General features: G+C 42.0%; 1 protein-coding gene and 1 long non-coding RNA gene across 4 annotated transcripts; one reads left to right on the top strand and one right to left on the bottom strand.

The window, feature by feature from the left end:
• Positions 1-97: 97 nt before the first annotated feature.
• inf2 (inverted formin 2) lies at positions 98-15,540 on the bottom strand. Of its 3 annotated transcripts, XM_042500473.2 has the most exons (23): positions 15,319-15,535; positions 11,794-12,195; positions 11,164-11,279; positions 10,797-10,956; positions 9,972-10,005; positions 9,445-9,586; positions 8,302-8,434; positions 7,395-8,066; positions 6,811-6,956; positions 6,634-6,695; positions 6,436-6,538; positions 6,231-6,316; positions 6,026-6,126; positions 5,860-5,930; positions 5,665-5,772; positions 5,503-5,573; positions 5,279-5,399; positions 5,011-5,175; positions 3,922-4,024; positions 3,642-3,794; positions 1,732-2,559; positions 1,388-1,441; positions 98-636 (listed from the first exon to the last, which is right to left on the bottom strand). In XM_042500473.2, the coding sequence occupies exons 2-22, from the start codon at positions 12,188-12,190 to the stop codon at positions 1,389-1,391; spliced, it is 3,825 nt and encodes a 1,274-aa protein (XP_042356407.2). In that variant the 5' UTR covers positions 12,191-12,195; positions 15,319-15,535; the 3' UTR covers positions 98-636; position 1,388. The 3 variants fall into 3 exon arrangements, with proteins under 3 accessions (XP_042356407.2, XP_042356408.2, XP_042356409.2); XM_042500474.2 differs by lacking the exon at positions 1,388-1,441; XM_042500475.2 differs by lacking the exons at positions 98-636; positions 1,388-1,441 and having other exon boundaries at positions 2,103-2,559; positions 3,698-3,794; positions 15,319-15,540.
• Positions 10,270-11,787, top strand: LOC148187475 (uncharacterized). The gene is made up of 4 exons (XR_015778621.1): positions 10,270-10,399; positions 10,834-10,979; positions 11,171-11,313; positions 11,598-11,787. It is a non-coding gene; the product is annotated as an uncharacterized LOC148187475 (long non-coding RNA).
• Positions 15,541-16,464: the final 924 nt, after the last annotated feature.

Genomic DNA, 16,464 nt, shown 5'->3' with positions numbered 1-16,464 from the left:
ACCTATTAAAGCCTATTATAACATTTATTCACTGTAGCTTGCATCATTCTATTTGATTATTCTTGCCTCGCCATCGGTGTGAGTAAAAACAAACGGCTGAACAGTAAATTCACGTTTATTAAAATATATCTAACATTAAAAGTTACAATCCATTATATGCTGCCCCTTATATTTCCTGTTAGAGCTCTGGGTAATATATAAAGAAATTAAGACATGACATTTAAGCACTTTTGTTTTGATGAGTTAAATATCTTGCACCAACAACACTGCATCTTTCCTTCTAAAGGTGCTGTAAATATAGCAAAAACACATTCACTGCATATTACAACAATTATACAAAACATATAAAGCACATTCAACTTTTTTTTTGGAATAGTTTCTGAATCCAAATCACTCATATACACAAAAACTAATTTACATAAAGTGACAAGTTGGCATTCACACGGTGTGAAGATCCCAGCCTTAGATGTGTTTACTCTTCTTCAACAAATCATTGCAAAAGGAAGACTTCTGCATCCTCTTGGAGGAGTCAGTGCTCACGCAGGCTCACAAAGTAAAATAGTCCTTCCAGTTCACAACTCCATGTGTAAAATTAACACGTTCTTTTTCCTCTTGATTTCCTTTTTCTGGAGTCACCTACGGAAACAAAGACTAAAATGAATAGATGGAATCAAATTATATCTCAATAAAAATACTTTAATGCCTTTTATACTTCTATTTACAAAACTTTGACTGCACTTGGCAGAGATTTATTCACATGGTTGTCTGACAAACATAAATACAATGGCTTTAAAATCTTAAAAGATTATTTTTTAGTGGTAAAAACATTTTTAATGCATCACATACAGCATCTCTCATCAAAATCAGATCAAAAAAGCACAGTTTACAGGAAGCACACGAGACTGCGTTAGTAGATTAACAAAGGTCCCAGCTGCAGATTCGGGAATGGACAAGAAAATATGGAAGGAGAGACACAAAAGTGACGGCTTTCATGAAATAACTCAAGTCCATGATGACTTCACAATGACGTCACAAACTGCAAGGCTGTTTGAGATCACAAAGCTGTGATGTTAAATCACATGATCAGCTGATTAAAAGAGGATTAATTGCTGTACATAATGGTACTTTTAGGGTTAGTTTTCCCCAAGTTTGACTGACATTAGAATCACCTCAAGACATACAAGTTAAGATTTTGGCCTGATGATAACTGAATTGGAAAAGTGTTAAAGAGAGCAAAGGTTAAAAGCTGGACAACAGAGACAAATGAAATCCAAATTCCAGTTAGACCGACAAATGACGTGTTATTTGGGACAAAGCTTCGACGGTGATTGAGCTCATTAGGATGATGTTCCTGCTTACAGTTTGCCATCCCATCGATTTGACCTACCTCACTGCAACACACAGCCTTTTTTATGTTTAGTGTGTCCTTTCCCATTGTTACCTTGTGTTTCAAAGAGTCAGAAACAGAGCATTCAAACAAAACTGTCCAGAGTCAAATCCATTCACAATATTAAATCTGCAAATCAAGTGCTGCAAACTGCATCCAAACTCTTTAATAAAAATGCATGTCAAGCTAAAAAAATACTTATGAACACACACTTAAAAAGCCCATACATAAAATATAAAATGTTAACTGCAATAAAAACAAAGCAAATAAAGATTTCCCTTTCAGACATGTCAAATGACTAGCATACCAAACATGTTCTTTATTGAGGTTAATGGATAGATTACCTTGGTTACTCTTCTTTTTGCTTCTTTTAAAGAGACTCTGCTGTTTCTTTGGTTCAGGCTTATGGGATGGAGGCACTGCTTCAGACACAGATGGCAGATCTTCAGATTGCAATCCATCTGGAACGTCGCACCCCTTGATGCTCTCGTCGACTGTAGTCACGACCGTTTTTACAATAACGCATTTCCGCTCTTCTTTACCTTTCTCTGGTTCTGCAGTCTCTTCTAAATGGCTTATTTTATTACTAGTTTCAGCTTTTCCATCTCCCGTTATATTGCTTTCGCTACTCTGTGTCACATTGTCTGTGTTAGGTAAAGGGCATTCCGTGATCTGGACATTCACACTAATGTCTGCTGGCTCCACTGGCGTCAGCTTCTCTGATTCCAGGCTGGGAGTGCACTCTAACGCCACCTCTAGCAGGTCAGAATCGGAGAGGGAAGATGGGCTGAAGACACTGGTCTCGGTGGAATCCATTGAAAAGCCGTTTGTGGGGAGACATGGCTGATGTTCCGCTTCAACCTGAGGCTGAGGTTGTGTCGTATCTAAAGGTGGCACTGTGGGTTTCTGTGGGCGTTGCCCATCCTGCAGCGATGTAGGTCTTTCCAGGGGTGTCTGGATTGCCATGGCTGGTTCTCCTGGGAGTTCCTTGGGAGGTGGAGCTGTGCCGTCTTGCACCACACTCTGCGGAGCTGGTGGAGTCTCTTCTGATGGACTGATGAAGCCGTTCATTTTGTCTGCGCTGGGCTGGTGACCCTCTTTCTGAGGTTTGGTGGGAGCGGATATGGTGACTGGCTCTGCGGCTTCTTCGTCTACAGGCTTCACACTTTTTTCTGAGGATGATAAGAGGGTTGTATTGATGGTGAAGGTATGCTTGGTAAACGAATACTTCACTCCCCAAAATAACCATTTCTATATCAATCACTCAACCTGTGTTACGTTAAATTAGTGAAGAAAACTTTTTGTCGCATGCCTCCAGTAAACAGAGAATCCAAGAATGGAGAATTCCAGTGAAAGGGGTCAATGTTTAGGAACAGCAAAACAATGTAAAAGCATCCCTTTACAAACTTATGCAGCCTAATCCAAGTCTCATTTAACCAGTCATTTGCTCAGTCCTTCCAAAACAGACATCCTAACAAACAGGGAACCCAACGGCGAGCAAAACTTAATCTCCGCTTTCTTCAAAGCCAGACTCCATTGACAAAAAGTCATTTTAAACACAGGAGCAGCTGGTTCATGATTGCTTCGATCAGTAAATTAGGTTTGTTAATGTATGACAATGGAGTTTTTACAAGTTAGTTCGGATTCACCAAAGTCACACAATAACACAAACAAACCACAGATCGGGGCAGTGGTAGACCAGCAGCTCCTGCGTTCAGCGAGGTAAAATTACTGTTTTACTTTCCATTCAGTTTCCCATCGTTAAGGACCGTCTGTTTGGGAAGTACCGAGCATACGACTGGATAAATGAGTCTCGCAAGAATGTGAAAAAAGATGTTTTTTTGATGTAGTTCAGCTGTAAACTTCGCGGTAAACTTCGATCCCTATAACTTCAAATCATCAAGAATTTTCTTACTATTTGGGAGTCGTAGTTCAGCGGAGACATACAAGAGTAACTGATTTACACAAAGGTCATTTGTAGGTTGAGGTATTCCTCTACGGCTGATGCTTTCATTGAAATGGGGTGATGTTTCGCAGTGAGCAAAGCTACACGAAATAACGCACCATGCAAACAAATGTAAATGTCGCTCGACACAGCAACTACACACTGAAGCTAGCTTAGCAAGGTGGAAGCTGTTTAAGCACACATAAAATAGCCTAAAAAAAGCAGCAAGGCTGTGCTGTGGCTTGCACTGAAGCGGCTCTGGGGTGGAGCTACGTACTGCGGATGGAGGCCACAGTCTATTGTCCTTACCAGATGGGCAGGTATCCCTATGCTTTTCACTAGAAGGGGGGCTTTCCGAATCGCACCTTGGCCTGGTCTTTCTTAGGCTGAAACCTTTCCTGATATCCGCTAGGAGGTGGTCGATGATGCAGCCGTCATTCTGTGGCACAAAGCCTTTCTTGACTGGTAACAAAGAAGTAAAAAGCGAGGTTGAAACACATGTTATTCAAATGACATCTTAGGTAGTAATTTGTAGTTCACAGTAATAGAAAAAAGAAAAAGAAGACAGAAAGGGCTGTTCTCAACTTACTGATTTTTCCATTCTCTCCCTTCTGTCTCTTGGACTCCTCTTCTGCCAGCTGCTTCTTCCTCTTCTCAGCCTTGGCTGCCTGCTCTCTTCTGGTTTTGTTTTCCTGTTATCATGAAAGTAAGGATGTCACTCACTGCCAAGTACAGTGTGTATGTAGCAATTTGTCTTTGTATAATTTGAGCAGAGGCATATTAACATTCCAGTTTTTTCACAGTAAATTGATACTTGTGTTCCAAAGGAAACTCTTCCCACGGACTCAAGACGAAGACGCAACTATGCACTGTGTGTATACACTAGTACACAGTATGTCCATGCACAAACACTACAAACACTCAAAAACTTACACAATATAAACGTACAGTGTGAAAAAGCCTCCAAATGTATATCACAAAAACACTCATTTAATGACTAAGGGGCCCTGACAAACCGAGCTGACTGTCAGCTGTCAGTCAAAGTCGCTGAGCATCTGTGCCCTAGTTTTTGGAGTGGGTCCCGCACTGTTGGCACTAGTCTTCTCTTCTTGGCTGATTTTCAGCCATTTCGGGGTCAGAGATGGCTGTCGGTAAATTAAATTAGTCTGATTGGTAGTTAAACTCAGTGCACAAAAAGAGATACAGAAGGAAAGCAAACAAACAATTAAAGTCAAGAGGATGTGAGATCAGAACGCACTTGTTATATTAGGTGAGACATATATATATATATATACATATTTAAGCCACTGAGATCTTAAGCAGTAACAATTTGCAACTCTTTGTGTTATTGTTTATGAGCTCACAGTAAATATAATTTGTTATTTCAACATAAAGATGTGTGCAAACTGGCTTACTAGTGTTTTTAAATCCAACATTCCTCCAGTTTTCCTTTTTGAATGACGAATACAGACTACTGCCACCTGCTGATATGGAGTTATTTACTCTTAACGAAGGCACAGAATGTATGTGTTGGTTGGCTGTAGTCTTTGAAGTGTGTTCGAGTGCAACTTTTTGGCTGAGACACAGGCAACGGAACAGTTGGCCTTTGTTATCACTAGTTATTTGATGTTGGCTTGGTGTGTTTGGGCCTTAACATCCACACAGTATCCTCACTGACCTTCAGCGCCTTGATGAACAGTCCTCGGAAAGTCTTGATAGTTCCAAAGAGTTCCTCGAGCGACAGCTGATTGGAGTCTTCACATAAGTAGACAGCTAGCTCGCCCTTCTTCTTGTCCATCGCTGTAAACCTTTCACATAAAGCTTGACATGCCTCCAGACTTTCCTGTAGCAAAGAAAACAGATAGATTTGGATCCAGCATCGAAAACATTATTGTGTTATTAAATTTTGGCTCAATTTGTAGACAAAACAGAGATGATCATCTTACCTCAAGAACCTTTGCGTATTGCTCCTTGACCTCTTCCACAGAATTGGAGACCTTCTTGGTCGTGTCATTCAGTCGTTTTAGTAAGGCACTGGCTTCCGACTGAATAGAGTCCAGATTAACTCTGAGGACAAAATTTGAAACCATTTCTTACAAGTATACCACAAATCCACTTAGGTCTAATTTAAAAAGGAATGAGCTAAAGTAGATGTGAAAGCTTTGTATACCCCGCTGCTTTTTCACAGATCTCTATGTCATCTGGCAGCGTCAGCAGCTCCGGGTGGTTCGCCTCTGCTTCCTTTGCAAAACAAGCCATGCAGTGGGCAATTAAACAGATTCATAACAGAGAGAAAAAAGAAGTTATGGCAGCTGTGAGCTACTCTGTGTACCTCCAGGATGTGATGAAGCAACGTGATGCGGCTCTTGTTGGCCTTGGTCTCAGTAAGCTTGAGCAGAGAGCTGATCTTGAACCCCTCGGCGTTCCCTGTGTGACTTCCCTGGAAGTAGACCGATGATTAAAAATGCAAGCTCTGTCTAAATGTCATCTGAACGTTATATATACATGAGAAAGAAGAGGTTCTTACATAGTTGAGAAAATTCCCTACGTCAAGGATGAGCCGGCAGAAACTGGGCATGAGCGTGCTTGTTCTGAGAGCTGAGAGATTTGTGACGTGCGGTTAATTTGATTATCTTGAGACAGAATGACAACAGCATGCATGTGAATAAAGATGAGGGCCCATGTTTACTTACACTGGCAGGCCTCCTCCACCAGCCCAACTTTAGGTTTGAGCATATCCAGCACTGATGAAGTCTCTTCACACAGCAACATGCACTCAATCCTCAACTGATAACTGGGGGAAATAAGCCAGAATTCAAAGTAAATAAAGAGCCAAGTATGGGAATATCAAGCATGCAACACTCACATAATTAACACTTAGAAATAGGAAAAAGTTACCATGGCACAGTGAGTAGGGAGGTGTAGAACCGGTCGACATTTGCCAACTTGTCTTTTTCTCCTTGGAAGGACTTCAAATTTTCAATCTACATGAAAGTACAAGAAAGTGACTCAGTATTTTCCGTTTAAAAACGGGCTCTTAATAACAGATACTTGTGCAGACAAGTCTCTAGGTAAGCATGGGGATTTATTTAAGAATACACACCTCATGCTTCTCTGGTAGGAGCTTAAGAAGCTGTTTGAGCACTTCTACATCAAACTTGGTACGGTCCCCATTCTGAATCATGGCTACAAAATCCTCATTTTTGCTGGGCAGAGAATGTGAAAAATATTGAGCTGGAAAATAACAAAATACTAAATAACTATTTAAAAAAGCCATCAGAAACAATGTGTAACATCTTACCATTTGAACTGCTTTAGGAATATGTTCAAATTCAAGTTTTTCTTTGGATCAATAAATGTAATCTGTGGAACAAAGAAGTTAGAGAGGCATATTGATTATTCAGCTTTGATAATCAGTGTGTGTTTATGTTGAGTGCTGCAGCTCTGAGGAGCCGTGTTGTGCGTTGACCAAGAACACCTCTTTAGGCTCCTTCTTGACAGGAGCAGCTGCCCCCTTGTCTTTGTGCTCGGTCACCGGGAGACAGAACAGCTGCTCGATACTACTGTAGTCCGGCTCCCGAGGAGGAGGCTCTTTCTGAACCGAGGCCCACATGGAGTGACCATCTGTGTGTGCGCAGGAAGAGAGGAACCTGTCATGAGCTCATGTGGCTCCACATTTTGTATTAACATCTTACCACAGCAAAAGTCTAGGTAATCCTCTGCAACACCCACATTAAATAACACCTAAATGTGGAATAATGGTTTGGTTCAAATCAATTATCCATCTTGATAAATTATTCTCTACACAGACGCCTACTGCTAATGTCAGCACTCACATTTTCCATAATTCTGTTCTATTCAAACATATAAAAGGGCCTGAAGGGGTGACTAATATCTTGAATGATGGAGGGAAAACTTTCTTGAAAAAGTGATTGAGCATATTTAAAGTCGGCTTGACACTTTTGTGATTAGTTTCAGCCAGGGCATGCTGCCTTCATAACATAAATGACAGATTGAAAGTGAAATAATTTGAGCTTTCACAAGGATGCTGCACCCACTCACCAGTAACAGAGCGCAGTTTCTGCCAGTTGAGCTTTTTCATCCTCAAGGTGGGACATCGGTTGGTCTTCATGGGTGCAGCGTACCCCAGCACTTGGCTACTCTGAGCCATGATCATGCCTGGGGGAGGGGGAGGTGGAGGTGGCATGCCAGGTAACGGAGGTGGTGGTGGAGGACCACCACCCATCCCTGGCAGGGGTGGCGGGGGAGGAATGCCTGGACCACCGGGCAGTGGTGGTGGAGGTGGCGGAGGAGGAATGCCTGGACCACCGGGCAGTGGTGGTGGAGGTGGCGGAGGAGGAATGCCTGGACCGCCGGGCAGTGGTGGTGGTGGTGGTATTCCAGGCAAGGGAGGAGGCGGTGGGGGTCCACCAAACCCTCCTGGTAATGGTGGAGGAGGAGGAGGAGGTGGGGGTGGAGGTGGTGGTGGGCACTTATTAGGAGTCATACTAGGGGGCAGGGGAGGAGGTGGGGGCGCAGGGGGAGGAGCAGGAGAGGCACACAGTGGCTTCTGAGAGGCTGTTACGCTTTTGTCTTTGTCCTGATGATCCAGATCAGTCTGCACAGCCTTATCCACTTTCACGAGCTGCCCGTCCACTTCATGACGACCTTCACAGCTCTTTCCTTTGGAGAACATCAGCCGCTGCATGATCTTCTCACTGGACTCTATCTGAGCTGCAGCACAAACCCAAACAAAAACATACACATGAACCCCCAATCACTAAAACTAAACCAATAAATCGTTAAAACAAAAGCTTTCAGCGACTCTGTCAACAACTGCCTCTATGATCTGTTTTCCTGGATAATCACTCCCCTTCACTGAGTCACAGAGGAGGCCATTAGCCTCTCCATTAGCCTCTCCAGAGAGTCGACCTAAAGAGAATATATTGCTGCTTCAGGGATGACTCACAGTCCTGGGCCAGCAGTATGGCTCTGTTAGTGATGGCCTCCAACGCTAGCCAGATATCAGAGCGGCCTGGTCCCAGCACCAACAATGTCTGCAGGATGGACAGCAGCTGGAGAGAGGCTGGAGAGCTGCTCACCTGCATGCACAAATCAAGAGGGCTGGTCACATTTACATACCTAAGTCTTACAATTTGTGCCATCACCATAAAAACTACAAGAAACTTACATTTGAATCAAAAAGACAATAGGCCTCATTCACTAATATGTGCGTGGAAATGTTCTTTCCAAATAAGTGAGTGTGCAAAATTACCATCACATTCAAACATGAGGCACTGGCCAGTTTTGTTCTTACCACTCTGCATATGTTAGTGAATCAGAATCATTCTAAACTGATAGGTGTGTGCCTGCTATTTGCACTCAGCGTGCTCCCATTTCTCTGTGTAAGGAAATATGTCCCAGCCCAATCTGCTGTTTCCTACTCTAATGTCCCTACAGCCAGGAGACGGACGGTGGACAAGACTTGAATCGGGTGAGAGCGATGTGTCCAATGATAGCTGCAGCGAAATTTGTTTTGGCAGTCAATTCGTCACTCTCTTCAAATGTGTCACGTCAGTCTCTCAAGATACACTCCCTCATGAACGCACAGGCTGCATATCTCCCAGCAAGGCTAGATATCTAAACACCATGCAGGTAGATCAAGAGTCTTTTATATTAATGAGTTGGCTAACATTTAATATTAGAAACATATGTACAATTTCATGGCAATGGAAACTGTAACATTTCAATAAGAAGTCTCATATGCTCCACTGTAAGCTGAGTTTTTATAGTTACAGATTTTAATGATGAGAATAATTAGTGAGGCTAAAAGGTTGTCAATTTTATTGTTATTCTGGCCAACACATCAGTAAATTTTTGTGTGTGCATACACATGGTCTGAGGCATATCATTTTTTTTTTGCAGAGTACAAACAAATTCAGGTGAAAAAATATTGATAAATCCAGGATTTGTTTTAGGCACTGTTTGTGATTGAGGCCCAATAAGAGGTATTTTACAGTTTTAAAACGTTTATTCATTCTGTCTCCTTTTTACGGCACTGTCTTAGCTATTTGTAGCAGATGCTAAAGACAGCAGGACAGTCAGCTCGTACCTTGTTAAATAGTGTAGTGAAAACCTCCAGGTGATCACTCATGTCGATGCCCCCGTAGAGCCGCAGCAACTCCTCCTCATCTTCAGCCATTGCCTCTTCAAAAGCTTCACATTGAATAATCAAGTCCTCATCTTCCTGTTCCCTGCACACGCACACGCACACGCACACACACACACACACACACACACACACACACACACGCACACGCACACGCACACACACACACACGTGCGCACACACACACACACACACATACACACACACACACAAAGATTACTGGTGGGGATACTTTGTCACATTCAAATGCCATTTTCAATTTTTTTTAAAAGCAATGACAAGAGCGTCAAATTACTGTCATTAACGGACTCAAATTGCAAATGTCCTTTCCTAAAAGCACCGTTTTACCTTCAATAATCGCAGACTTCAAAATGATCTCTAAAACTTGAACTCAATGGCGTGTAAATATGTTGCATAAAATCTGTAAGAGGCTGACGAAATCAAATGTGGACAACAGAAGGAGGACTTACCTTAACTTTGGCAGAATATCAAGTAACTGGAGCCCTGCAAGACGGCAATAAAACACAGGCCTGGGTATCACTGCACTCAATTTGAAGTTTTTCAAGACAATTTATCTCCAACATGTGTCACACACCTCTCAACAGTGGCATATAATAGTTTTGGGGAGAATTTGGCAGGAAGTCACAGGTGAGCAATCACACAAGAGGAGTGGCCAAACAAATGGCTGATTGGTCCAAGGTGGTGGGTGGCATCTTAAAGAATTGAGGAGGGTTTATATAGCTGCAAATATGACATATTTGTCAAAGTGCTTAATAGGATTGGTTCATAGGAAAAGCCTCAGTCCAAGATTAATCCTGTTTTTGTCCAGTATATGCTGGGACAGACTCCACAGGACATAAAGAAGAAAAACCCATCACAGAAAATGCATGGATTGACAGTGAGTTTCATTCAAAAGATTTTTATCAAAACCACACAAGGTCAGTGTGATTTAATCAATGTAAATGTGATAAGATTTCCTGTGAACTAAAACTTTTAATAGTCACTAGTTGTGGTGTAAAAAGCATGAATAGACAATGCTTTATACACTTGAGGTTTACTCAGTTCTCAGGCGTTTTGTCAAAGTGAGAATGAGGCCATTCGACCTATTCTTAGACAGACCTGGTGACAGAGATATTTGTAATAGAGCTCCTGCTGATGGCCCGTTTTCCCATCTGCCGTCACTTTCATCACAAAGGGGACACGCTGTTGCAGTCTACCACAGTTTGACCTTACTCATGATGGGACTCTAGGCGCCTGATTGATCTTTAAAATAGGAGCCGAATGGGAGAACCTACCGATAAACTGCTTTCTCATCTTATCTCTCTGCCTGAGGTCATCTGTGCCGAAGATGAGAGCGTTGATGACACTGAGAAGTGTGACCATGTAAGGGACGTTATCTGTGGCCTGTAGCTCGTTCATGATCACACTGAAGCGATACTGTTGCGTCTTCACACCCTGAAGAGGAAATCAAAGACTGTGTAAGACATCAACTTCACTGAGGAACACTCCACAGAATTATGATGCTTCTGCATGCAACCAACCACTAGAGGGCATTGTTAAGGGTATAAACATTGAGAGTGATGATGTAGGATCATGAGAAGTAAACCAGGTAACAATTTTCCAAAATATGTGACTTTTCTCTTGTCATGTTCATTTTCTTGCCTTGTAGTGATCCAGGGCATCCAGGGCCAGGGAGTGACCATCTGCAGAGAACACGCTGAGGGCAGCAAGCAGCTCAAACACCTGCTTCTTCACCATGGTGTTGGAAGTGTCCAAGGCTGTGAAGCATCATGATTACACACATCAACACAGGTCGAATTCTCATATTTTCCATCCATTTCTCTCAAAGCAAAAGCCCCTATCTTGTCCCTTTTCTCTTGCATGTAGACCAAAGCAGGATGCTTTGTTTCACTGCCTTTTATGTTACTTAACTTGAACTTTGCCCTCTGGGGATGTTGTTGTTCTGTAGATAAACGTGTGTGTGTGTGTGTGTATGTGTGTGTGTGTGTGTGTGTGTGTGTGTGTGTGTATGTGTGTGTGTGTGTGAATGTGGGAAATCCAATATTCACAACTTACTGTGATGCTACATTTTTAAGGATGTGTCCCCAAGCAGCCCTTAATGACTCATCACTGTGCATAAAGTCGAATACATGACTGGAAAATTCAGCTCTGCACAGTGAGTCACAGAGAGTTATGACCAGTTTAACAAAAACATTACAAGTGTTACATAATACGGAGAAATGGGTGCAATAAATGTGGCAATTTTTTCACAAAATGAAAGGTATAGTCAACCTTGGGAGAGCTTCCGAATGTATCCTTCGTTCTCTATAATGAAGTGGATCCCTGCAGAGGAGTTCATGACTGCCCGCACGCAGCTGACACAGGTGAGCTGCAGGAGGGCATCTGCAATGCGAGAGCATCCTCGCCCAGAGAGTCGGTCCAGAGCCTCCAGGAGGAGATCCAACCCACTCAGCTCCAAAAACTGGACCATCCATGTCTGGTCGCTGCCCTCCAGGCGACGCTTTAGCCCCGAGTAATTGACCACGGTGGGAACTTGCAGCAGTCTGATGCACAGCTCTGGGTCTGCGCTCTCCAGGTTGGCCTCCTGCTGGGAATCCGAGTCCTGCGAGGAGCCCAGGCGACCCCTCACTGCCGCCCACTTCTTTTTCCCATCTGACTTCCCTGACATAATGGCTGTGGAGGACAGAAGGGAAACAAGTTCACAGTTTTGTCACAACTTTTAGCTATTATTTTTTTCAGAAAAAAAAATTCTGTTAGCTTTGGACTACAGATGGCAGTCTGTTTGCATTGATATCCAGTGATATGTCCAGTACACAATGTCGCCATTGCTATCCAGACAAGAGGAAACAGGCCAAAACAAGGCCTTATCAGAAAGGAAAGCAGAATAGGAAATGATAGCTCTGCACTTTTGTGGATGCGCAAAAGATATGTCAGCAGTCCAGTCACCACCAGCTCTGCCAAACATTCCTACATAATCCTGCTTGAAAGAGAAGAGGCTCGTTGTCAGTTCGTCAAAACTCTCTTCAAAGCCGGGCTCAACCTTGTCTGGACTGTGTGTATCGCAATTTGCTGTAAAAATAAATGTATTTTCAAGATAATTACCGGGATGTAAACATTGGAAAACATGCACAAGGCGCGCTTGTGAACAGCTAGAAGTAAACAACTGCAGGAGGGACATTCCACAACATTATACCAACATATTTGACACTGACATGAATGCGCACATTGATCCCAAAAGTGCCCTTTTCTGGCATAACCTCAGAGCAAAGCCCTCTCTTTTTACCATTCTGTCTCACCCCCAAGCTTCTAAAAACTACCTACTGAAATGCATTTTGCTAGTATAAACATGATCCCACAATCTAATAAAACCATCAGGATAAGGGCTAGGGCCAAAAAAGGGTATTTCTTTCTCCGCGAGTCTAAAAATACTTTGTCTCTGTGCTGAAGTTGTGATATTTGGTAGTTCACAATAAAGGCACAAGCATGAGTGGTTCCTCTGTCTCCTGTTGTTGATTCCACACTTGGCAAACATAAGATATACAGATGAGACATTGAGTGATGAGCATGAACAAACACAAAGCTGTGTAAGACGGCCATTCACAGAGCCAGCGTGAAAGGAATTGTGGCTTTCTAGTCCTTTATTTTACCATCCAGACAATGTAAGGCCCCACTCTTGCTTCTTTTTTGTTTCATTTTGGTTCTACACATAAGGAGCTCAGTTAACTAAATGTTAGTCAAATCCAATTTTGTATCTCTCTCCTCTCAAAAGGTAATTCACAGAAGTAATGACTTGTGAAAAATCCGACAAATTGGATTTCTGTTCACTCTGCACAGTCAAGGTGAAATGACGCTTTTTTTTTCTCTCACATACTCTGGCGAGGCATTTGTCAGCTCTGACTGCAGCATTTTAGTCCCACTGCCAGTGTGCGAGTGTTACCGTGGCAGCGAGCAGACAGACAATGGTGTTTTACAATGGGCTTTCTCAGTACTCTTCAAAGAGCTGTGTTCATTAGCCATAAAATGGATGGAATGATCCCTGCCTCCCTTTCAGACCATCAGGAGTTATGCCCAGCAAGCGGGTTAAACACTTTCTGATTCAGGAGGACATTTGGTGTTTGTGTTCGGTGTGAGCGAGGAACAAAAGTTGCAAGTTGACGCCTGCAATTTGGAGAATTTTCACAGTCATGGTCACTTGTGAAACTAATGGGGTTCCATTGGAAAGCACTGAGAGTTTTGTTTTATGGATTCACATCCTGCAAAGCCATTGTTGTAACTTAAGACACTTCAGAGGAAATACTTTGTGTAAGAGCGTGACTCCCCCTGTATGGCTCAGGAACTTTTCATAGGGAAGGAAAGGACTTCCCAGGACAGGAAACTTGGCCCAGAGATAAACACGTGGGTGTGACAGCTCATGTTCCTCTTTTGAAATTTTAGTTTCATTTCTACTGATGATCATTTCACCCCACAAAAAAAAGAGGAATATTCTGTTCCTGTGGAAATGTCTGGGTTACATGTGAAACAGTGTCAAAGATGGACTGTAACGGAAAACATCTGCACATTCTTTTGGGCACTCCTCAAATATAAGCAACTTTCCTTTCGCCGACCTTGTCTGCCAGGTCTCCCACATGTACCGCTAATAGCAGGCTGAATCACTGCACACAGGACAAACCCACTCATCTGTCCTCTGGATAAACCGCCCACACGGCAGCCCACTGCCACTGAACAGCATCAACACTTCTCAATGCGCAGAAACATCTCCTCTGATTAATTTCCTGTGAGACATATGCACGGCTTGCTTGCCTGATTAATTTTTTTTCTACAAATGCAGTAATAAATGAGTCAATAAACGAATACATTTGAGGACATTAGACAAATCTCATGGACCAGTTTGCACATTTGTCTCTCTTCTCACTTTGTTTTCTTCTACTGAAATACCAGATATTGCTGGGGGATAAAAGATGGGAATTATACAATTAAATTCTACCTTTTGAGAACTGAAATGGTGAGAGTGGATTTCATGATTAAACATAGAACATTATGCTGCTTGGAGATTGCATAATTACAGATAGTTACTGAAGCTTTTTCAAATGCTATAAAGTCTTCTACAGCATTCACAGAGCAATTATTACAAAACAGAACATCTGGTAGCCATCTAAATGATATCCAAACCGCCTCTCTTCCACTGTACTATTTAAGGGAGTGACCAACATGCCTGCAAAGTCTACAAACACATCCTGTAGTTACAAATGTATCTTGTATTTATAGTTTCATGTATTCCCAGAATGTCTACAGATTTCTCCAGCACTTGTCAGACTGATTTAACATCTGCACAGTAATTTAAAAAATGGGAGTGACAGTCCGTATGTTGCAACAAACAGCCTTAAAACTGGAAACCCCAGTTCAAGTGGATTTTGGCAACACAGCTTCTTTTCCCTCACTGCCGTTTTCCTCATTTTGCTGTCCGAGGCAAGGAGGTTTAGAGGGAACAGCCACCTCCAGGATGTTTCGACAAGAGTGTGATACCAGAATACAACTACACGTTAGCCATTCTGCATCATGCACAGCCCATTATGGTGCACCAAAGACCTGAAATAGCGACATAAACGGTGCAACATCAATACTTTGCGCTGCGAATTTCCCCTCACATACCAGAGGACATAACGGGACTGGTCACCTTACTGTGGCGAGTAAAAGACAGCAGAAAACGATAAAGCGTGTTACTGTTGCTGAGACAAATGTCACATATTAATGCCCTGTTGCATCGTTACAGATCACCTATGAGCTCTAACACCTTACCTGGTATTATTCCATAAATATGAAGACACTTGAAGAACCGCCTCCTTTGCTGTGTTTCAGATGGGAGAGCACTTTGCAGTCATCCGGACAACCCTTTATTCTGGCAGAAAATGAAACGTGGACTAAAAGAAATCGGCACTGTGTGGCAGGTCAGACCCTGTGTGGTTTGCGGATGGCACCGTTTTCAAATCGCCTCTGAGCTTTCACTCACTTGTGAAAGACTGATAGCCTCAAAACCATAGTCAAGACAGCAACGACCCTGAGGTAACACATCCGGTAAATACTTTCAGAATAAAGACTATGACGGGTATGCATTTCACAACTGCCTGTTTGCAGTTTAGCTTTGAAGTGTTTTACTCGAAGAAAACTGCAAATATCCAACCGCTAAATACAGCAAACTCCAAAGATTGTCGCTATAATAAAACTGAACAGAGTTTAAAAAATAATAATAATAATAATACAACTAAGCTACCTGCCAAGTTAGTTAATGTCCCTTTATGATAAAAAAAAGTGTCACTAATAATATATCTGGTCCTCAAAATAAATAAAATAAACTAAAAAAAACTCCAAAGACTGTGGTTGAGATAAAATTCACCCTAAAATATAATGCAATAACTTGAGTTGGATCATCATTGATGTACAAAGTTACCGTGGTTTCAAGAAAAGCTAACCGTTGCTAGCTGTCTGTCAAATTAGTGACATTGTCCTTTTATAAATCAAGAGATGAAACAAAGTGCTACTAGTTATCTATCAACTAAAAATAAAAAAGTCCACAAAAGAAATATAACGGTCTTCCGCCTAAGAACAAAATTAGCCCTGCACAAGCTAAATTAAATTTAGAATGTAATGTAGCATAACATTAGTCTCTCACAACTAACATCAATATGGCAAACTAAACAGTAAACTAATCACATACAAATTCATTTGGCACCTCAAATTAATGTAGGTGATAAAATAAATTAATGAAAAACAACCAAACATACGCAAAAACAAAGCAAATAACAAAGATTGTGATTACAATAAATACCCCCAACTAGCTACAGAAGTTTAGCTAGGCTAAAATCAAAACGTTCAACTAAATATCACCAGTTATCAATCAAGTAAACTAAAAAATAGTCCACAAACAAAAAAAAAAGGTTTTCCACA

The sequence above is a fragment of the Plectropomus leopardus genome, chromosome 14 (assembly GCF_026936395.1).
Source record: "Plectropomus leopardus strain MGB_pleo_1.0 chromosome 14, ASM2693639v1, whole genome shotgun sequence".
NCBI classification, from domain to species: Eukaryota; Metazoa; Chordata; class Actinopteri; order Perciformes; family Serranidae; genus Plectropomus; species Plectropomus leopardus.
This window is presented reverse-complemented; position numbering and strand designations above follow the sequence as displayed.